Consider the following 23,436-nt stretch of genomic DNA (forward strand, 5'->3'; position numbering starts at 1 on the left):
TGATACGCCATTATGATAAAGGCAAGGTTCTTATCAATTAATGGGCGAATAATATTCTAGGATTTGACTTGAAAAGCATGACGCGTATGCGCATAATATGAGAAGGACCCTAGACTTTGAAATACCTAGGGCTATCGTAGTACGTGTAGTATTGTAGTTGTTAAAAAGGTTCTTGGCCCGGATTTGGCTCGTTCTCGTTGAAACAAGAGTATTCAAAGGATTGACAATGAAATAATAAGGATGACAAAAATGTGAAGGTTATTTTTCGCATAATCGTGTGCCTTATAATATATAAAAGGAATACCTGGTCACGTAGTAGGGTAATCTGGTCAGTTAATTGTAAGTTGCGAGTGACCTGAAGCGTCTTCTGCCCAGACTCCACTCGCATAACGTACGCACTGGGGAAGTAACCCACTCGGCCGCCCAAACACTTCCCTTTCCACCAGTCCTTCTCTGATTTATCAATTACCGTCACTTTGTAGCCAGCTCTGCGAAACGATTAGATTTCAAATATTAGTAGAGACGTCAAAGGAGCTTGTTCTTTTCTCAGTTCAATTTGCTATCCTCCCATCTTAACCAACAGGCAAATGAATGGAAATAATTCAAAGATTGAAAAAAGTCCCTAGGACGAATAGACAGCAGATTGAACAATCCTAGTTACTTTTCTATGTTCTAACTCAGGTCTCGCCCAAACTACTTTAATTTTTTTAATTCTTATTCTATGTAATTCTTATTTAACTTTTAAACAATATTCAATTGTATAATAATATACAAAGTATAGTACTTGTGATGATATTTAGTAGACGAAATTCTCCAGTGCATAGAAACGTATAAATAACCGCAGTCTATTAATTGAGTGATTATCATTGAATTATTTAATAATCATTGATTACTTCAAGTCCAACTCGTCTCGATGTCGCGCCTCGAAGTTGTACAGCACCACGTATAAATTATTAGGGGGTAGAACACGCTTTCCAGGTGGATTCACGTGATTCTGATTGTTAGTGTGCGGCGAGGGGCAAGGAGAGGTGCTCGCCGATGAGTACGATTTTTCATTTTCATCTGGGAGTTCCATGCTGGACATCCTGATGGCCCCCCTAATGTGCTTGTGGACGCTGTGGCCCTGGCCTGGACTACATGGCGCTGCAATCGAGTCGTTCAAACCATGAATGGTATTTTTAACCTTTTCGAGATTAATTATCTGCGCTATACCTTCAAGTCTGACTAATTTCATGATCTCGCTATATCTCTTTTATCAAGGAAATCCAGTAATTGATTGATACTCACATAATCTGTTGATGCTTCCACTGTCAGAATGTCTGGGTGGCGTGGACTCTCTTTGACCGCCGGTATAGTAATCACGTGGACGATGTCGAACATGAGCGGTGCCCTCCGGAGAATCCAAGCTGAGACTTTTCATCCTTAGGTTCAGTCTCTCGCGTCTACGTTGTGGACTATGCGGCGCTTCATGTTCCATAATGAGCGATCATAGCAAGTTAGCCTTTGAGGTTAGCTCGTAGCTCGACATTGACGCCATTTTACAAAGCAGTGTTACTTTTTCATTCTGTTTCTCGTTTCTTTTTTCTAGTTTATAAGCGGATAGTTAGAATAGAGAGAAGTTAGAGAGAGTTTGCTTGCAGGAAGAAACACGAACATCTTGTCAGCAAGATGTACCTACCTATCCTTCTCGTTTTTTGAGGTTATATCTGTCATTGAAGCTCGCTGTAATGATGTATCGTTACAGCGAAAAGCTCCCGGCTTTTTTTTCTTAAATTAAACGGAGTTTAGGTAGAGATAGAGCAAGCTTGACAAGTTTCTACGATTCAGAGACAATTTCTTTTTCTCGCGGAAGTATAATTTCGGAAAAATAATATAATTTAAAGTAAAGTAAACCAAGGTGAAAGAAAATCATATATAAAAAAAAAAAGAAAGAAATTTCAGAATCTCAGATTTTTTAAGGAAATTCAGTCAGCAGAGTAGAACGAAAAAGTGGAGAATACACGATTTTCAACAAAATTCGAATTCACACGTCGATATATGCGTGCAAGAAAATTGCAGTATGCACACGTACACATAGATATGCAAGTGGAGGCTCGTAATTTTTAATCAATTCCCAATAGAGACAACAGGTTTCCATTCATTTTCATTCTGACAAAAGTACTCATTTGGCGTCAACGTCGAGACCGGAAGTCAACACATACAACGAGACAGGAACACCATATAGATATACGGTAACATTACGAATGCACACAAAGAAAGTATTTCTCTCACCAGGCGATAAACTTAACTAGTATACGAAACTTTTTAACACAGAAAATAATTTTATATAAAAAATAAAAGAAAAATGGTAAAAAAAAAACAAATGGAAAAAAAGACAAAAAAATGGGACACGACTCGCGCATCAAGAAGTGAAAGCATAGGAAATCGCAGGAGAGAACATTTTTATTTACAATATTTACATGATTTCTCCCTTGTACTAATTTTTCTTCCTTTTCATTGACTTCGAGTTCGTTTTTCGCGCAATACTTCCTACTTCATGTCCGTTCTTCCCCTACTTTTGTGTACATTTTCACCATACTTTTAAGATTCGTACTTTTCGATTGTTTCTTTGAGGAGATAATTTCTTAGAGAAAGAAAGCTGGGAAATTAAAATGCGGAATAATATTTAATAACTTAGATTCGAATAATTGTACATTTTTTTTTTCGTTGAATTTTTTGTTTTTCGAATTTCGTGACAAAACAATCCCAGATTCGACAATCGTGTTAATCATTTTGATCTTCAAAGGAAACTAGGCTAATTGAGATAATAGTTACTTAAGTGATTGGAAATTGCTCTGAAGTAATCTTGTAGTGAGTCCTTACCTTTACGGCGCGGTCTTTTTTGACACAACCTGTACGTAAACGATAAAAATTCTGCGAATAATTGGCGCCAATATAGGGATTTTTCTGCTATTTGGTCATGCTGAATTTAGGGATAAATATCTAACATACTTAAACTGGGCGAAAATAAAAAGTTTGTAGGTTTCTATAAGGAAAAAATTGAACAATACCATTAAGCAATTCCAAATATTTCTCATTTACAACTACTTTTTCAACAAGACTCAAATTAAAAATTGTTCGCTATTGAATCGGGAAAATTTGCATTAGCAATTCCATCTTTCCAATCTCGCAATTCCACGGAAAAGAGCAACAGGGTGGGTTCGCAGAAATAAATGATCAACTCCTCCGTCAAATGCTGGTTGAATGGATGAACAATAAATTTACAATTTTTTACTCTACATATTGTCAACTCCAAGCGTCGTTCCAGTCCTTACACGGAGAAAATTTAGGCGCAAACAAGTTGTACAAGTTAAATGAAGAGAACTTTGTATGCAATTCCAACGTTCGTTCACTTTAGCGCAATTCCAGCGAACTTCTTCGATTTGTGCGTAAACAAAGGTATTCGGAAAAACAGAATTCTATACATAAAAGTTGATCGATATTCGCTTTCCTTGAAACAGGATGAGCAATTTCACCTTCGATGCCTTCGACAATTTCAAGCTGCCTCTCTAATTTCACACAAAACTGAAACCAACCGATTTATACTTCGAAGTTGCATATTTCAACGTCGCGCAACTTCAGCAATTCCAGCGAGTAACACGCACACGTATCACGTCACGATATATAAACGAAGACCGTGCACGTCAATCTCCCCCATTGGATTTTCACAATCGCAATTCCATCCCCATACCCTAGCAATTCCACGTTTTCAGCTCACTCACGAGCGTTTCACCATTTAAAACCTACTCCACAGTCCACAACTAGTAATTATAGATCACGAGTCGCTAGATTTTAGTTCCTAGAAGCTTTAAATCCAATTTTTTCGAAACGCAGATCGCTTAAGCGACGCGCGTCCAGTTCAAAGGTCATCGTTTTCTGTTGGAGCCATGGTAAGAACGTTCGGGCGTCTTTTGCGAAGAGGTCGAAGGTTTCTCTTGGGTCATCAACACCAGTGGCTGTCCGAATGGTCTGGTTCCCGACATTGATCCACCGCTGCCCCGTCCTGGTCAATGGAATTGCAACGATTCCGAGATGATTTCGCCTTGATATGTTCTCTCACGCGCTTTCCACTCCAACTGTAGCTCTTTCTCTCTCAGTACAAGCACTGTTTAATTTAGTCGCACTTTTGAGGTTGGTTTTAGTCGTTAGTAAGTGCAATTCCGTGGGATTTCCCCGTCCAGCGCTAGTGGCGCCGTTATCGGTGCTCTCCCTATCTGTTACCGCGATATTTGAAGATTTCACCTCTTTCTCCCTTAGATGATTCGTTTGTTTCGCCATGGAATCGATTGGAATTGCGCGTTTAGGCTCCATGATGAAATTGGTTAGTTTTTTTTTAACATTGACGCTAAAGTCGATTATTACGGAGACTAGGGAATTGGCGATAATGACTGCCGTTTCTTTGGGAACATTTCAAGCGATTTGGGACTGTTGATCGGATTAGTTACTTTTTGTTTTTATTTTTTAATGTTTCAAACTGTCAAAGTTACTCGTTCAAGAATCGAAGATTGTCTGTTTGTGATTTCTTCGCTACTCGAAGTTGAGGGACAGAAAGCGGGCAAACGTTTCTCTCTTCGTCCGTAGGAAGCCTCGTGGTGAAACTTAAACTTCCCGCCTTATCGAGAACTCTTAAAGCGACGATCCTTTTTTCCCCAATCTTTTTCCAAGATAAACGATCGACGAAAATTCACGTAGGACACATTGCACGATGATAAAATAACAAAAATATTTGCGAAAAATTTCACGTTTATAGAAGATGATAAATTTCTAAAAAATATTCACACTGTAATTATCATTGAGGTAACACCAACAACGATTTATCCATTTTAAACGTTTTCACGATTTTTACAAAATTCCAGAAATATTTCAGTTAAAAAATCTAGAGATTGAAAAATCCGTAGCGTAAAGTCGATGATCACGGGAAAGTGATGACGATGGGCTAGATCCATCAGTGCATGCGGGGAATCACGAATAGTACGATAAAAATAGTACAGATGGCGCGCGTGTTAAGAGGAAGAATGAAGATGAAGTAGGGGAAGAAGTAGAAAGAGAGACAGAGAAAATGCTGGATAGATAAAAAGAAGAAAGAGGCAAAAGTTACGAGTCATGTCCCTAAAGAAGAGTATATTTCTGTTGATTAAAAGAATAAAAAGAGAGAACAGGGTAAAGTGCCACCTTGAAGCAGAGATTGCTCTAGCAGATGCATAAACTTGATGAAGTCGCTTCAGGATTGCATCTTACTCTTCTTAATCACCTAATGCTTTCATAGAAAATATATTTGCTGAACTTTAACTGAAATCAATAGCTTTCCTCGTGTTCGAAGTACCTTTAATACATTTTTCTCTTGGCACAGGTGCCAAGTTTTCCTTTAGATCTTCTCTCGGAGGAAGCAGCATATATTTGACATTTAACAAAGACCTCAAGAAGGAAGAAACCTTTATAAGACTCTCTTAAGTGAAATGGATTGAACTGAAGGGTATAATTCTTAGCAGAATACAATACTGTACTGAACTGAAAGGAATTTTGTTTTTTTTTTTCTACTTTTAAACATCTTTGCCAGTTCAGTTGGTAATAAATTAAGCTATGAAGTAGAATGAAATAGAATATGAAATAGAATAACTTTATTCTAACGTACAATGATTTCTCTAATATACTTTATAGCACAAAACTACATCAACTACTCTAACACGTAAAATAAATGTTCTAAATGGGAGTAGTATTTACTTCTTTCAGCTATCTGACTCATTTCTAACTCCTACGCTCTCACATACCCATAAATTTCCTCTACGTTTCCAGAAACTTTCAGAATCTACAATTCACTGGGTCGACCAAGCTTCAACAACTTGTGTAATTTGTCAGCAATTATCTTTGCACAGTAGAATGCACCTGAAGAGCACTCCGGTCACAGATTTCAAGAAACAGAGGAATTATACTTTTCCTATAGGGAGGCTCTGCTTCAAGGTCAAGAGGAATTGGTGCTGTGCCTTACCAGAGGTGGACGAGGAACAAGGGTGGGAGGAAGCCCTCGCTGACGAAGGTGCTGGAGGATGATCTGCTGTGGGAGGCGTAGGTGGTGAGTTTGTCGAGTTTCCACGGATCTCGCCTGCCTGCTTCAGCACCTGGTATATGGCGTCCACGTCTGCTCACACGAGATAGACAGGTAGCAATGCAAAAGCAGAGAGACATCACACGAGGTGCTTTCTTTTCTTTCTTTCCAGTACTTTTATTTTTCTTTTTTTTTTTTTTGCTTAGTTCACTTTTCTTTTCTTTCCTTTTCTTTGCCCTCAACTTTATGACTCGAAGCAGACGCTCCTTGGGCAACAAGTGTCTTTAGTTGGTCCTTCATAACTTATTAATTAGTTGTAATTTAATTTATTATATTTATTTACTTGCTGTATAAATAGTTTCCCTTAGTAAAATATAATGGAGTTTGTTGTACTTGTTTGGATATTTAGTAAAATGAAAATAGTATCTTTTTGTATAGAATTAAGAAAGGAGCTACAGATAGCAGAAGCAAGTACTTAGAACAGTAACATTGGTCAATTTTAAAGACACCTGTTCATGGTAGCCATACTTCTCATCAACAGTTGAACTTAGATTATTGTACACAGATAGTGTGTTTCAGTGCCATTTGTTCAGAGCCACCGACCAGATTCATCTAGTTGCAATAAAAAGGCCATTGACGAAGAAGAAATTTACACTTAGAAATTTCAAGAGAATTCAATGCAGATCGTAGGAAATTCGAGATTTAAATGGGAGCCAGAATCTATCTCCATCAGTGACATAATTTAGGTTGAAATCATTCAAAGTCAATTTGCAACATTACTGGCTGCACAGCGGATAACAAAATTGGCATCGATCGTTCGGAGGATGGGTTGACAGTGACGTCAATTGAAGTAAATCAGGTTGAAAGGATTAAGAGCATGTAACAAGCGATCGCTTAACAGGAGATTAAGCCAGGGAATCTCCCGATAATTTTTGACACCTTTCAAACAAATCCGTCGTTTCAACACTATGCGCAGTGTTCTTCATGTCAAGAATTAAAAAATACGGTTTTTCTTATATTTGTAGGAAGATTCAGTGACTCTGAATATCTGATAAAGAAGACGAGTAATAAATATACATATGATAGTGAATAATAAATAATTGAACAGACTAATGTTATGTACACCAATAGTTGACATATATAGCACTAGTGTTGCATCATCATTTGTCATGTTGTTTAAGATAAAACAACGTAGCTAAAGATATTATTCTTGTCTAAAATTATATGCAAGCCCTTGAGGAGCAATTCTTTCCAAATCTAAATAACAAATAACAACTACCTAACTAACTGACTGCCTTAACAAATAAATATGTATATTGTGTGTACCAATAATTGACATTAACATGGCACTGGTGTCGCCTCTCCAGTTGTCACAGTGTTAAGAAGGAAACTAATTTAAACAAGTATATCATTTTCATCTCAAATCATATAAAAACCTAGCAGAACCTTTCCTAACTCCTTTTTAAGACTACTATTCTAACCTGAAAGCTTCCAACTTAGCTGGGAGCTAATGGAACTTAAAGAGTCTCCGAGCGATCGACTTTTCAGCTTCAGTGACTCTGAACGACACCAAGCCACACGAAACACCGAGTTACACCATAGAGAAAGAGTTTTTCCTTTTTCTTGTAGCCTGTTCAGGCGATCGAGGGACGCGAAGAGGAAGAAAGAAGGTTGAAGGATGAATGATCCGATTAATTTATTAATCGCGATGGGCTGTGATGCATACCATGATCTCTGACCCTTTCCGTGCCTTGCATGTCGACGAATCGCGTTCAGGGAATTCGATCAAGGTGAGAAGATGAGGAGCAGAGCTTGGTTGAAAAAAAATTTGATCCTTCGTTTCCTTTCGCATCTTTTTCTTTGTTTCAGTTTATGGATCGATCGATACTCTTATCTAATGAAACTGTCCATGCACAAACTATTCTGATCCTGGTGCTTTGGATCCAGTAATTTATTTTAGCAATTAGAACGCCAAAGTGAGAAACTAAACTTTCGAACAAGCTGGAATGTTGAACTGCAGCACCGAGATTGATCCAGAATTAAATTCCAGGCCATCAGGCTTAAATTTCAGTATAGTGATTCATCAATTTCACGCAATCTGTTTCATCCGGCTGGCTCCAATCCCGGATCGATCATCTCCCTCATCCCTGCAGTTCAATTTTCTTTCCTCCTGCAAACCTTTCGCCGTGATACAAAGGGGAATCTGCCTCAGATTTTCAATATGAAAATGACGAACCACAGTGAATAGACTTGGTATCATAGCGAGATTGTCATCAAATTGATCGAAGATAAACTTGGTGCTTCTGAGGGTGTCAAAGATTCGGTTAATAATAGATTCGTCTCATTTCTTAGAGCATCGATCATCCGCGACAACGAGAGAGAAAGAAAGAGAGAGAGAGAGTGAGAGAGAGAGAGAGAGAGAAAGGGGATAAGAAAATCAATTTTGACACAATCACATTCCCAAACTGGCGAGTACTTACTGTACTCTGCGGCCGCGGTGTCGTCCACTTGAGTCTGAGTCTTCTGTCGACGAAGAAGGGGAATCCCTCCACTCTTTTTAGGCGCCAGGCTGGGACACATGACGGGCTGCACCAGATTGATGCAGTCGGTGTGAGCGTTTGCTTTGCAGCCACGACACCTGACGCCCTGGCGACTATGGCCACGTAACACCTGGCCACACGCATCGCAGGGAGTGATTTTTCGATAAGTGTACTCGCGCCAAGAGTGGCCTCCCTCGGACTCCAAACTTTTCCTGGAACAAGTTGTACTTTTGTAGTTGTACTTCTTCAACTTTCTTCTTCTGTTTTGTATATTTAATGTGTCATATATTTAATACAGCGTGTTTATTTTGTTAATGGCATTTTTAGGGAAAATTTGTCAGACAGAAGGTTTTAACAGATTTCTATAATTTTGTAGAGTACCATGATCTAAAAGAATGGACCAAATGGTGTATTTCATTATCACTAAATAAAGGGATATAACTTGAATACAATTTCCTCATAAAATTATTAAAAATTGTATTGCTAATATATTATAAGATATATATTAATGAAAGAGCAGGAAACAAATTTACCTGGTTGTTAAATTAATCATTAACCAAGTTGAACGAATATCTAGTGACTTTCTAGTGACAAACTTACCTAGACATGGCGACGACTGTAGAAACAGCATGGTACATCGCCTGTTTCCCTCTGTGTTAGTGAAGCATTGACAAAACAACAATTTTGGTTATTCAAACACAACCAACACACTTTAACAAAACATCTTATCTAAAAAAAAAAAAAAAAAAAGAAAAAGAAACTAATGGAAACAAAAAATAAAATAGGAGAGAAGGAAGGAGATATTTGAAGCATTCATCGTTTAAAGTCCATTTTCATCGAATAGTTACTGACTTGTCGGTTGATGGCGGAGTCGTCGGGGAGCTGGTTTTCAAACTCTTGAACGCTTTCAACCATTTGTGCTTGGTACTTCCGGTCGAGCCATTCGACATCTTCCGGCTGCTCACCCCATCCGGTTGGCCGGCTTCTCCAGCCCCGAACAGCTCCTTCTGCAAATTGAAACGAACGTCACATATAATATTTGCTCTGGCAGACTTGGACAATTTTTTAATAGAATCCAATTTTCTCCTAGTACTTGAAAATTCCCTAACGATCTCCCTTTACCACCTCTTTTGCAATTATTTTTGAAATGATCACCGACGCCATTATGGAATTAAGTAATTACACTAATTAACCTCCACTAACGAATTAGATAGCTTTTTAGAATGGGAAATGATATGATGTAACCAAGAAAGAAACTGGTCACAGTATTTCTTGAGACTTTCTAGCTTCTTTTTAAATTATAGTAATGAAACGTATGCGTTTCTAAGTATTCTATAAAAATATTGATTCAGAATTAAAATAATTAGAAATATGTGGACAAAGATAGTTTTTGTATCTTTTATACCTTAAGGAATAATTTGTAGAATCTCAAAATAGACAAATTTTTTAAAAATTCATCTTTCCAATCTTTCATTTCTAAATAACAAAATAACTAAAAAATGATATTTCTTTAATCTGATTTATGACTTTTGGAATCTTTTTTTTAGATTCTTGCAGAAACAAATTTTTTCCAATAAATCAAACTGATATTTTCTAAATTGTAAATATAACATATCCAGCCAATTTTCTTTCTTACATTTTTCAGATTAATTCAGTGGACAGATAGTTATTTTCTATAATAACAAATATAGTAACGAAATAATAGAAAATTGTGTTTCTTTAAACCAACTTTTTTCAATTTACCTCCACTACTATTCGTTTCAGACCTGTGGCAATAATGAAAGGTATAAACTGAACGATAGAAGTCTTGTTATTGTACCATTGAACACAGGGATATCGGAAAACTTTTCAGAAAGTTCTGTTTCCTATGGTATGACAGTGCGATGACAATGGAAATAGCGGAGTTTCTGCACGAGCCGGCAAACAACTCGTGCACGACCGTCTGGTAAATAGATATCCAACGAAAGAGGAAGCCAGAACCGTTTTAATGCAACGGCTTGGCTCGCTATTAATTGGATTCTATCGAGGACATCTGATTGCTTATCGTAACACACATGTATACCAACTTATTGTCCAATTATTATGCCCATTTCACAAAACTATTTCAATTGTATCATTCGACTTTAATGTTCTATTATTTCAATAATATTTTATTATTAATTAAATAAATTGCCAATTTTTATGGATTTGTGTGAAAATTGAAAGATACAAAAATGCACAGGATGTATGAATATGGAAAACAACATGCATATTCAGGGTATGTTCATTAATATGGAAAATGTAAAATATCTAAATATTCAGAAATATATAAGAGATCAAAAGCATGGCGAACTAATGTTTATTCTAGCTGGAGGGTAGCTTCTGCTTCCAATTATAAAAATCGCAATTTTTAATAAACAGTCTCTTAATAAATATAAACTAATATTATTGTTCTTTCATTAATCAATTGTCATATCGTTTAAAAGTGAAATAGCGTTGGTAATAATCATTGGACGTTTAATTTCCAACAACAATGTCCAACAATGTTTAATATTTCATAATTAAGAGATTTGCTAATTTGAGGCAAGGTATGCCGGAAATAATTGTTAATTAAAATTAGGCCATCGATAGTACAATATTACGGCAACCGAGATTCCTATCGATCCCAAACAGACCATTGTACCTATCGCTATATCGTGCATCGAGTATACTGTAGGGGCTTCATTCATAAAGACACTGAAGGAGCATCGACCATCGAGTCAAACTGTACTCTGTATTATTCCGCGATACGTTATTACTCAATAGTCTGCAATGTACGACTGGACAGCACGAAAATAATACAGAAAGTAAATAATGAATCAAGCAAAATCAGGGACATTTACAAAAGTCAAGACACTGGATATTTAACACGTTCGCTATTAAAAAGTACAGATATTTTTATCTATGGAATTATAAAATTTGGCAAGAAACGAAGGCAAGATTGACACATGAAATATCCAAGTAGCACAGTTGAATAATATCTCAACGCGTTTCCTACAGTCGCCTCTCTTTTCTTCTTCTAAAAATATTTTATTCAAACGTGTACAGATATAGACGCAACAGTTGCGTCTATGCCACTGTGCATTTATCAAAGAACAAACGTTACGCAACGTCAGCAGCGCTACATCTCATCAGGCAATACAATTGTAACGTGCAGCGACGCATGATTTTTCCAGCAACATTTCAGTACAAAAACGAAAGTGTTAAATACTGGGAATTCTAATTTGACAAAGCAAGAGTAAAAGAAGCCATCGCATAAACAATTTTTCAAAGTCCCGGTACATCAAAATACCCCACGAAGAGTCCATTCCGTCAAGCAAGGAACGACACTCCCCTAACGTAAATCATTCGACCACGTTTAATCCCGAGCACGTGTGGCAAAAAGTGTCCCCCACGTGTGTGTCCTGATCACGGACACGCGTCTCGACGCCTGCAAATATCGTGTGTCACGTGTCAAAACACCATGCACCAGCTGCTCCTACCAGCAGCTGACCTAACTTTCTCATAGACCTCCGTTCGTCGCTAATTTTCGTAGAACCATCATTCAGGCACACATTCACGTCAAATACCACTAGACACAATGTGTACAGACTTTGTGAGGTAAGAAGAACCGGAAGCGACCGCAGTGGAGCCGCATAGCAACGGATGCGAGCTATCTGGAGTCAGGAACGAGAGGATTCACCAGCGCGAAAGCACACTGCGGCACGAATAATGGCTCGATCACTGTCTGGCTGCACGGATCTGATGTCTGTGACCTGGATTCGCGATAGAAAGCGAAAGGAGCCAGGTGTCTCGTCCAGGTGTTTCAAGGGGGATACTAACGACTTGTGTGCGCAGCGTTGTCCAGCCCATTTTCGCGAGGACTAGTCAGGCTCCTCCTGCCACCCTGACCTAGGAGAGCGAACTCGAGGCCAGGAATGGATTTTCAGACGGCGGCTGTCGGATGGTGACCCAGTTGTGAGGGCGCATGTCGCGCGATTGCGCGCCCCTATTTATTCGGGCGACGCGTTAGGCAACGCAGCTCGTGTCTGTTTACGCGTATCCGGTTTTCCTTCCCCATCTGCCAACTGTTCTTTGGAACCTGTTTCGTCCGCGGCCTATCGCCACGTGTAATTTGGAAGCTGTTTACCTTTGTATCTACATTCTTTTATTTTACATTTTATTCTACTCGGATTATTATATTCAGTTACCGGTGTTTTCTGCAGGTTTATGGCAATTTGGAGTGTGTCAGTTTACGCGTATCCAGGTTTCATTTTCCATTTGAAAATTGTTCTTTGCTATCTGTTATCAGCTCCTCTTTATGCCGGTCTATTACAGTTTCATACGCGTTTGTTTATGCATGTCAGGTTCTCCTATCTGACAATTGTTCTTTCGAGTTTGTTTGCTTTTCCATTACGAGCTGTATGTCGAGTGTATGATTGTATGTGAGTTAAAAGTTATCTACGTTTTATATCTGTATGTTTCTATCGATAGCCTTTCTTTCTATGATTTATATTTTTCGGATTTTATTTCATTTAGTCATCAGCGTTTTGCTATGGTTTATTGCAGTTTGACATGCGTCTGCACACGTATATTCGGCTTTTATTTTCTATACGTGAACTGTTCTATGAAATTCGCCTTTCAGCTGCATCTTTTGTGTTTTATTTTATTTAGATAGACCGATAGACTGCGGACGTTCGAGCAAATTCATATTTCTGTGAATGTAATTTAAGAAACGATATCCCAGCACAGTTGATTCATCCAATAAACGTTACAACAAGTATTTTGCTTTTGATATTTCGTATGTTCCACCTACAGAGGATTCGTCGGTTTGTGGGAAGCATTTTAGACGAACTGGGTAACTTCGATTCCTTCTAACTTCTCGAATACTTTGGACTTCTCGTTAAAACAGTTTTTAAAAATTCCGTACAAGTCCCCAAGTTGTTATGGTTCTTAATTACTCAGGTAAAATTTTTAGTTCAAGTGTTTGGAAGGACTTGGCCTGACTCCATTAACCGAGGTACCACTTTCTCATCTTTCACGCAACTTTTTGATTTTTTAATCGAGGCACTTTCTGAACGTTCCAGGGGATTGAATGGAATAGGATTTTTGAATATCTGCAAGCACTCGCAGTAATTCTCTTAATTGTAAAATATCGTTAAATTAATCTAAAAAGAAAATAAATAAATTAATTAATCTGTTAAATTAATCTAAAGATTAATTCTCTTAAAATATCATTATTTTGATTCTTTCATTGATAGCAATTTGGAATCCTTCAATTGGAACAGTTTCTGCACATTTCAAAAGAATTTCGACTCTTATAGAACTTTTAATTAATCTGCAGAACTGGACAACATAGGAGTTTCGAGTGCCCAAAACCACTTGGAACGATGTTGCCAGACGAAGAAGCATTTTTTGATCTCATCGTTGACAAAAGTTTCTCAACTTTGGATCAGCACAATTTCTCAATTTCTAGAAGAATTTTGAGTGTTCGAGAGAATTGATAGAATTGAATTGTTTGTTAAGATTTTGGCAATTTTGCCAATTGCTTTGCTTATCGTTGTTCGGCCTTCCTGTTGATACAAGCTTCCATTTTACAATTAAGACAGTTTTTCAACATTTTAGGAAGATCGTGCGTGTAATAAAAATTCAAAACAACCTGTGGAATTAATTTATATAAAACCTTATACATGAATCTTGATGTCTCGGTTATTTTTATTGATACACAAGATAGTGTCAGAACAAAGTTAGCCAGTTTCAGAGCAATGAACAATTCTCATGATTTGCCCTTCCAGGTAAAAAATATTTAAAAAATATTTTAGTCTCCACTTTGACTAATCAAGATAATTGACAGATCTTTCTTTGGTTGCTACGATTGGAGCGATCTGCTTTGATTTCTGAAGATACACCAAGTAATTTTCTCACTCCAATGGGATTACTACATAACTATTCGTTACGTAATCGAGAAATTGTTAGGAATCGAAATATCCTCGAATATTTTAACCTACAGAAGTGCAGGCTAAATTGAATCGTTCTCAAAGAACTGCAGCAACTTTTATCGTTTAATCGCAGCTCCATATCAATCGGGCATACCTTTTGAATAGTTAAAGGATCATTTCCGATTCAACGTTCCACTAGAAAACAAAGAAAAGAGAAACACGAAGAAGAAAATGAAAAAGGAAAATACACCATCCCGCTGGATGTATTAATCTAAAAATTCACTTGAAAATCATTTTGTACAGAGCACAATTGCCTGTAAAATTCTCTCTACGTGGCTAATAAAGTTCAAATTTTGTCGCTCGGATAAGAAATCTAAATTTAAGTACCTTTTCTTCTTCTTTATCGCTCTCTTTCATGCAACATCTTCTTTAAATTAGCCTCTAAATCTCTGATAGATAAAAAAACACAAGCTTCCTTCATCGTCTTGACAAAGTGATCGAGGCTAGGGTGGAAGCCTAATGCAAAGGAAATTGCTAGGATGGATCGAAGCGGGCAATTATCGATATCTAGCCTGTTCCATAGACACTGGTATCTGGTGGCCGCTGACAGGTCCATTAGGACGTGTCTTGCTGAAAATTTCAGCAAGACTCGGCCACGATATCGATCCCTTGGTGGTGAAAGCACCGGTTAAACGACCTTCCTTCAATCTATAATCTTCCTGACTACGTGGCCAATTCTCGTGCTCTACGAGCATGACTATAGCACAATCTTTGTTACCGAAGGCGTTTACCAGCAGCTCTCATCAGCTAAGAAATCGGTAGCCTATGTTTTACAAATTTGATGAAATATCTTCACAAAGAATATTAATATCAGGAGATTAGCAATTACCAACTACTATATCATTGATCGCCCTTTGCTATCAATATTCAGGTTGACAGACAATTATTCAGATTCACGTGAAGCCTAAATGTTCATTGCGGCAAAAAGTTGGCAACGTCACAGAGGCTGCTATTTTAGGAGGTAATGGAGTGCGGATCAGCCTACATTTAGGTATTCAGTCATCCTTGGCGTGCCAGTTGAAGGATCAGGACACGTCGTATTGTGGAATTTAGCGAATGCTCGTGTGGAACGCTTGAATCAGGCCAATCTTCTCGCCGAGGACGACGAATTCGATGGAAAGGTAGATGCAAAAGGGTTTCAAAGGCGTATGCAAATCAATATCATTGAATGGATTTGTATACTTCACGCGTCTGCCTCCCATTTATCTAGAAAAAAAAAAAAAAAAAAAAAAGAACATATTTCCTCTTCCATTATGTTTCCTCTGTCTCTATGTTTTCTTATGTTTTCCCATTCACAAATCCTGTTTACTGTCGAACTTGAAGTTTCATAGGGACATTTAGTTGGGTCTAAAATTAGATCGAAGATTAGATACAAATACGTAAATGCAGATTATGTAAACTAGTACGAGTTGGAATTTTACTTGGATCTTTATTAGTCACGTTAGACGTAGAATGATTGTGACTTAGAGTTTAATTTGAATTAAGACCCTACCAGACAAATTTGCATCTCGCGCCTTAACTTCCGCCATGTTTCCACGTCTGAAATAAATTTCCTCATAATTTCGTATATGGAGTGTCTCCTATGGAGAAACAAATACAGAGATACGAAGAGAAAATAAAGGAAAGCTTTAAGTTTTTGAAACACCTAGATTTATAGGTTAGAAACTTTTCTTGTGGCTGTTAAGTAGTTGCTGTATTCTAAAAGTTACTATCTCAGTTACGCGAGGCAACCTGTTCGATTTCTATAGTAAATTTATAGTAAATCTGTCTTCCTCCATCACTCTTACCTTCCATATCATTTTCGTATTTTTTGTCAATCTTTAGCATTTTCATCACTTTTTGTTAATTTATTATTCGCCTTATTTTTCTCGATTTTGACTACTCCTCGTTCTTATCGTTCCTCCACTTCACAGTTGTATTTGTCATCGTTTGCCACACAGACGTACGTTAGAAGAGCTTCGGTGGTAATCTGATCGCAGTTCAAATATCGACAGATAGCTACACGTGTCAAAGACACCCTATATAATTTCTACTATTCACCGACGAAAACTTGTCCTTCTAAATCTGCCCCATTTTTCCCATATTTCTCATCATTTCTGACGTATCTACGTTTGAAAAGTTCCGATCGTACTTTCTCGCGAATTCGAGTATCGATAGATGCGCGTCGAGGCATTCGAACTCGCTGAAGCGAGCGTTTCTAGAAGCGCGTGTGTGTGAAGTTATTTTCACGAGAGAAGGCGATCGCAAATCTACGACTCTTTGACTACCTCGTTCGTTTCACGACCGTTCGTCGCCTATCCCTCCATAATTCATCCTTTTTCCGGGAAATGAGTGACCGGAGAAAAGCTCTGCTCTCATGTGTAGCTACCTTCAGGATACGAGTCAGAGCGAAAATCTGTCTCACGTGTCTTCCGAGTCTCGCTCGACGACAAAGGATTCTGTGTCCTTCATCTTCCGGCACGACTGATTGTTTAAATTTTCCTCTTGCCTCTTTTACCCTCGTATAACCTCGTTGCTACCTTCTAATTCAAACTTCGAGTCGAATGTTAGTGTTTGACGATGATGGTGATGGTTGAGTTGATTTTGGTTAGGTTATTTAGGATAGGTTACTCTCTGTAAAAATGTGAAAATAGTCGTGCTAGTTTTCTAATGGAATTATCAACGTTACGATACTTTATGAGAGAGTATTACTAGAAGAATAATTGGCTTGATAATTTGACACCATAATTTAAATTTTGCAAACTGCCACAACAATATACAAATTTCCCATCTAATACCCTCTGCTTGAATATTTTAACCTCAGAATACCCGTTTAATAGCCATCAATAGCCAATAATATTGGTATTGACCATTTTATCACAATACACATGTAGTTTCGACCACTAAATCAAACCCATTAAGAAACATCAAAACCATCTTAAAGCCGATCGATATGAATTAACTGTGCTGAGAAGAACACTTTTTTCTTTTGTGTACTCACATCGAAGGATCAATTACCAATTTCCAATATGGCGTCTTATTAGCGACAACCGATTTGGCGCGGATCGTACGAGAGAAGGCACGGAACTGCGGGACAGCACGTGCAGGTGAACAAACAAGGTGCATTGTACTTATTCGAGGCCCGTGGAAGGGAACAATGGGAGGCTCGTGCTAATTTTAATCGGCTCAGCCACTCGACTCGAGAACCACGAATGCTCCGCGAGACCAGTTCTTTTTCTCGCGGCCGAGATCGACACGTTCCTTTGTCCCGACAAGACTTCTCCGACCGACTGTGTCTGAAGACCCACTGAGCAAAGTGTCACGAATTGCTCCTCTTTGTCGTTCTCGTCCACTCGACCGGCTGTTTAGGTGGTTGGATTGCTCATGAGGATAATGCTTTTGCTGACAGCTGATCTGTGATACCGTCGTGCTCGCGCTCTTTCACTGGCCGATGACAAATTGGTTCAGGTTAGGAATTCACGCCAGATGACTCTGCGTAGAATCTTCTTTGAATCACTCGAAGAATTTTCTCGGTATTTGCTTCGTTGATACGTGGTTCGATCATTAGGTTGAGATTAGGTTGAGATAAAATTTCATTCGAATAATAATATCAAACTTTATTTTTTGATAAGTAAACGTTCTAGAATTGAATAAGATGATGAATGTTAATCGATGCATGACGAAATGAAGAAGTTTATTGGAGGTTATGTTGTTACATATCACCTGGGAATAATTGAAGGATTAAATTCGTACAATTTTAGCATTTAAAGATATTGAATAATAGAATTAGTAATTAGTGAAATTAGGAAGCTTATTAAAAATACGATCTAACAATACCGAATTACTTTAAATTTTCAACCATGGAAGGTAACCACATTTTTTGATTGAAAAATTTCTTATACTAATATATGTATAACTGTAGGTAGGAGCATTAGAGGATTTCACGGTCTGAATGGAATCACCAACAAAGAAACTGCCAGATCTAAAGAAACCTTCGGTGTAAGGGAACAGCCGCGTGAAATCGGTGATTTTTCTTTTCTACGATGGATGTTTCCTCGGGGATCCATCGCAAATCCAATTTCTAGGTCGTCAAACGATTCCTGTATGCTCGAACACGCACACATACAGGACACACATATCTGATTTCTGTCATAGCAGGAACACAGAAACTTTTCTGTCACGAATGAAAAAACTTCCCGCGACCCTTGTCGCGGTTTTCTAAACAAGAAAACGGCACTGGTTCGCTATGGAAGTAGCAAGTTTTTAATCCGAGTGCACGGAACTTCTGATACGGTTTCTCCCGATAGGAACTTTATGTTGGCAGCACTGAAGTGCAGCAATTTGCGAGCGAACTTTCGATAGTCACTAATAGCTCTCCGTTTTTTCTGCTATCGATCTCGTGACGGTTCATTTAAATAGTTTAGAAAAAAAAAAAAAAAAAAAAAAAAATAAAAAGGGAAAAAGATTACTGAAAGTTAAAATTACCGAGCAAATGAGAAACGCGATAGGTTGGGATTCTTAAGGGAAAATGATATAAATGTAAGGAACATTTTCAAGCATTTTACATATTACATCACTCGCCAATCGGAAATATTACTTTCTAATAATATGTTTCTCGCCATACGAGTAGTCAAATTTTTAATGAGTAATTTTTTCGTAAACGGAAGAATTAAAAAATTATGCTGATAAAGTAGAGCCGAGTATCTAAATTTTGGTTGTTACATTATCCTGAAACAGCACTGCTAGTGTCACGGATCAAATTTTTGTTTAGCACATGCTACGCCAGATGCTATGGCCCTTGCAAGATTCCTCATAGTCTGGGCGTTAAGAACTACCCATTGTTAACGCTAACCCTCAACAGGCCTAAGGAGACACCGTAAACCGAATCTGTTCTGTTTCATTTCTTTTCACATAAACATTTTCGGTTTACAGATGGTCCGCATATTTGTTGCACGCTCTTAACTATTACGGAGAAAGCGGGTGTCTGGCGAGATAACAAACTTTTCCCATGAACAAGGATGCCCATATCTGGTTTTCTTTATCATTCATTAGCCAATGGGCATCGCGGATCATTACCCTCACTTTTCTACCGAAAAGTGCGGACGACGAATCCGCGTTCTGAGTTCAAAAGGGCACACCCACACCGAGCTTTCTTCCCTGATGGTACGAGCCAGGACCAAACAGTTCTTCTTCCGATCTTTTTTGTAACAAAACCTAACTGTGAAAAATAAACTTGACTTCAGACCGAATCTTGTGTTTTTCACTTTTAAAAATTACGTGACACTAGAAAAGTTACTTTACAAATGTTTGTAATCTTCGGTAATCTTTTTCAAAGTAAATGTTTCGTTGAAATTTCCATGCCAAAGGAACAGAGAGACCCATCGAACATAGGTTTGAAGATAATTATCAGGTTTGCCAGAGTGTTTGCTACAAAATAATATCAATTGAAATACCTGTGCTTGCACGGCTGCGAGGTATAGCTGTGCTTCCCCTAGCTCGAAACGCTTCATAGAGATGTCTTCCTGGAGCTCGGCTACTTTTGTGTAAAGATTGCTTTCAGCGCTCCTGCAATTAAAGAAAGGAAACCGTTTAGCGATTCTCGGGCTTCGTGGAATTAAACCCACGAACGTGTCGAGTGTTGTAAGCTGGAAATACCAGCACTCGAAAACCGTGGCCCTTTGTAACGTGTTTACCTTTAATAAATTGAACCAGCCACCGAAAAGCGGAACGAGAGGTAATTAGAACGAATTCTTTTGTCAGACATTAATCATTTCTATTCGCGGTTCTATATTTCACTGGTGCTCCACGTTATCGATCGTACCTTCTTCTCAATGCCAGCACCGGCAATATTGTGAAATTACTTTTCCTCAAATCCTAAATGGTGGGCTGCTACAAGACCCGACATTTAACGTTTGATCGCTAAGATTTGGGTCTGCCCATTTTGCCGCTCTGTCCCTTGTAATCTTATCTATTCGTGTCATCAGGTTCACACGATTGTGATATGGTCTATTGAATTATAAATCTCGTATTTGAATCGATAGGTTAAGGTATCTACGTTGCATCTGGGAAGACCCAACGTTGAACGTCTAACCGGCCAAGATTGGATCACCTACTTTGGTACCTCTACCTTTTCTAACTCATTGAAAACGTATCCACTTAAGCTAGGAGATTCGCACATTCGCAGAGTAGTTTATTAACTTCTAAATATTTGTTCTGGGTGGATAAGTTAACGCACTTTCGTTGCATGCGGATCAACGTATCCAAGGCGTCCTGGAGTCGTGTGATCTCTTGAGCTAGGCTATCGTGCTCTCGTCGTAAATCCTCCATCAGGGGCAGAGTGCTGGTTCCTGTTGGTGCTAGTTCGTCCCTCAGCGACGGTATTTGACTGATTCTTTCCATGGGTATTTGTTCTGGCGGACCTGGCGCCACGAACAGCCGCCTGGAGGGCTTCTTCGATGGAGTCGCGGTGGCTGATAGGCTCCGTGCCAGAATCTAGACACAAAATTCTGGTCTTAATAGGCGGAATAGCGGCTCCAAGCTATATCTGCAATAGAGTGATCGTTATTTCTTGATACCTGAATCTTTTCTCTATTTCTGTGAGACAGGATGATCATAGAATAATCTACTGCAAGCTCTGCTGATAAATGATAATTATAAACCTCATCATTGCATGCTTTGCCAAATATAGACACGGTCCACGTGCTCTAAATATAGATCTGATTTCTGCCTCTAGCCATCACCTTTTTCTTTCTTTAACCCTTCTCGTGTATTTGTAAAAGCAACAAACCCATTTCCTGTATTTCTAAAAATCCCAAGCCTTAGTTTTCCCAAAACTAGTCCTCTTAAGAAGCTAATGCTAGAAACTAAATAATATCCCTGCAGTTGCCTGTCGTCTGAAGCTAAGGATCCTAATCTCAACCGAGCATGTAGGACTCTCACAAATAGGAGGATTTAACAGCTTTACGCCTGGCTGACTGGCAAGCTCATCACAGCCCTAATTCGGTTCTGCCGACTGATAGGATTCCCTCCCTTGCCCTCTTCGTTCCGCCACTCGCAGTACGCAAACAATTGAGTCAAGGCTCATAAACGAGGACAGATAAAGTATGACTTGGGAAATATAGTCAATTTGACGTACTTGCAAATCGTTTAACGGTGTTATGACTTGAGCCTCTTTCGCTACCGCTTGATAACGTTTCGCCTGATCCCCAGCCCTCTCCGCGGCTGCCTCCGATATTCCAGCCACGCATTTGCAAGCCAATCCACATAACTCCTCGTATACTTCCGCTATTTCACCGAGCAGACCAGGCAGGCACTGTGACTGGTACCGTTCCGTGATGGCATTCGTGGCTTTCAATTGAAGAACGTACGCATTGTGCGCCTCGTAATAGGCGCGTTTCAGTTCCTGCTCACTCCCGCCATCTATCATTAAGAGAGAGGCGTAGGCGCGTTTGTAATCCGCGCGGGCACGTTGCAGCTTCTCCTCGGTCTTCGCCACCACCTGCTCGTAGGCCTCGCGATGAGCAAACACCTGCAATATGGAATTTCCTTGGTTTTATGATCCTCTTTCATGCTACCAGTCTTCTCCTGCAATTATGCTTTCAGGATTAGGGCTAAATCTCGGTTCGGGTGGGACAGTTTTCTGTTGGGATTTTGTCAAACTGCAATGGGTTTTCGATTGTAACACGTCTCTGAACATCGATACTGATTACCCAATTGCTTAGCCGAGATTAGTAGATTTGTTAAGAATGAAAAATCCGAATCAAGTTTTGGTTAGGTTAGGGTAAGACGTAGGTTTGCTGGCATCATCCTAAAGCTTTAAATTTGCATTGCGCGCAGCTCTGGATCGATCGTAAATCTCAATTTTCAGATCCACCGAGGACCGTTAAGGAAATGCTCAAAGCAGTTGTATCGGCAACTTTTATCTGCTTTCGGGGGAAGCCCTTGATACCGCACGCGATACGACGATCACATTGAGCTGGAAGCAATCTCGAAGCAGGTGAACGACGCCCACGTGCAATTTCTTTGCAAGATTCTCACGTTATCAACGTCGTCAAAGACGTTCAGGTGCCTTATCTTATTTTGACTATATCGCGTGACAATTTCTCTCCTCAAACTTAAACCACTTCTCGTCACATTTGTAGCACAACATGCCATGGATTTTGAACAAAGTTTTGCTATCAAGGGCATATTCGATTTTCGTAGACGCAGAAATCTGAAGCGAATTACCTTCCTGGACTGGAGTTTTCGGTGGAAGCTGGCCTCCAAGGTGGGTCTAGACAGCTGCTGTTGGAGAACCGCGGCCAGATCTAAGTGAGCTTCTGCATCTGATTGCACCTGGCGCAGTAAACTTTCCCAAACTCGACGCATTCCGCCGGAATCAACTCTGGTGTCTCCGGATCGGCTGCGAAACTCGTCGACAAGACGTCGTACGGTTGCCGAGTGGCTTTCCATTGCCGCGCCCAGCTCCTGCGCGAACTCTGACACTGTGGAACATAAGTTAGGTTAGGAACATACTTAAATACAGGCTTCAATTTGGTAACAGTTGTAAGATTTCTAACGACCTTGAGTTTCTAGGATCGTTAAGAAGTAACATCGAGTCTGTAGAATCGCGCGTGGACCAAATGCCACGAGTTTCTAGAATTGCACCCAGTTTTGAAGATCTAAAATCACCTAACCTAATATCGAAGTCCTCAAGTCACCCGATACCATTATGGTTACACATAGAACGGCTAGATCTTTGAACGAGAGTACAGAGTTATCTATAACGCTTGGAACAAAATGGGAAAAGTGAATAGTAAATTGATCGATAGCCTGTCTCTATATCTTCAACAGACAAATC

At 39.0% G+C, this 23,436-nt stretch overlaps 1 protein-coding gene and 1 long non-coding RNA gene across 7 annotated transcripts in view; both read right to left on the reverse strand.

Annotated features, from left to right (window-relative positions):
- The window catches only part of Stacl (SH3 and cysteine-rich domain-containing protein), an 83,084-nt gene that overhangs the window by 419 nt on the left and 59,229 nt on the right, over positions 1–23,436 (reverse strand). For 3 of the 5 annotated variants that reach the window (XM_072018454.1, XM_072018456.1, XM_072018455.1), the window contains exons 3-13: positions 22,824–23,080; positions 21,733–22,125; positions 20,833–21,089; positions 20,051–20,162; positions 9,475–9,629; positions 9,223–9,273; positions 8,563–8,834; positions 6,026–6,175; positions 1,288–1,464; positions 894–1,143; positions 305–488 (exon numbers count right to left, since the gene is read on the reverse strand). In XM_072018454.1, the coding sequence (XP_071874555.1) occupies positions 305–488; positions 894–1,143; positions 1,288–1,464; positions 6,026–6,175; positions 8,563–8,834; positions 9,223–9,273; positions 9,475–9,629; positions 20,051–20,162; positions 20,833–21,089; positions 21,733–22,125; positions 22,824–23,080 (2,258 nt within the window). The remainder of the gene's footprint in view (positions 1–304; positions 489–893; positions 1,144–1,287; positions 1,465–6,025; positions 6,176–8,562; positions 8,835–9,222; positions 9,274–9,474; positions 9,630–20,050; positions 20,163–20,832; positions 21,090–21,732; positions 22,126–22,823; positions 23,081–23,436) is intronic. The other 2 variants (XM_072018458.1, XM_072018457.1) reach the window with 2 other exon arrangements.
- LOC139995234 (uncharacterized) lies at positions 14,382–19,308 on the reverse strand. Of its 2 annotated transcripts, XR_011801918.1 has the most exons (4): positions 17,599–19,308; positions 16,406–17,231; positions 16,040–16,157; positions 14,382–15,965 (listed from the first exon to the last, which is right to left on the reverse strand). It is a non-coding gene; the product is annotated as an uncharacterized lncRNA (long non-coding RNA). The 2 variants fall into 2 exon arrangements; XR_011801917.1 differs by having other exon boundaries at positions 16,406–19,306.

The sequence above is a fragment of the Bombus fervidus genome, chromosome 15 (genome assembly GCF_041682495.2).
Source record: "Bombus fervidus isolate BK054 chromosome 15, iyBomFerv1, whole genome shotgun sequence".
Classification (NCBI taxonomy): Eukaryota; Metazoa; Arthropoda; class Insecta; order Hymenoptera; family Apidae; genus Bombus; species Bombus fervidus.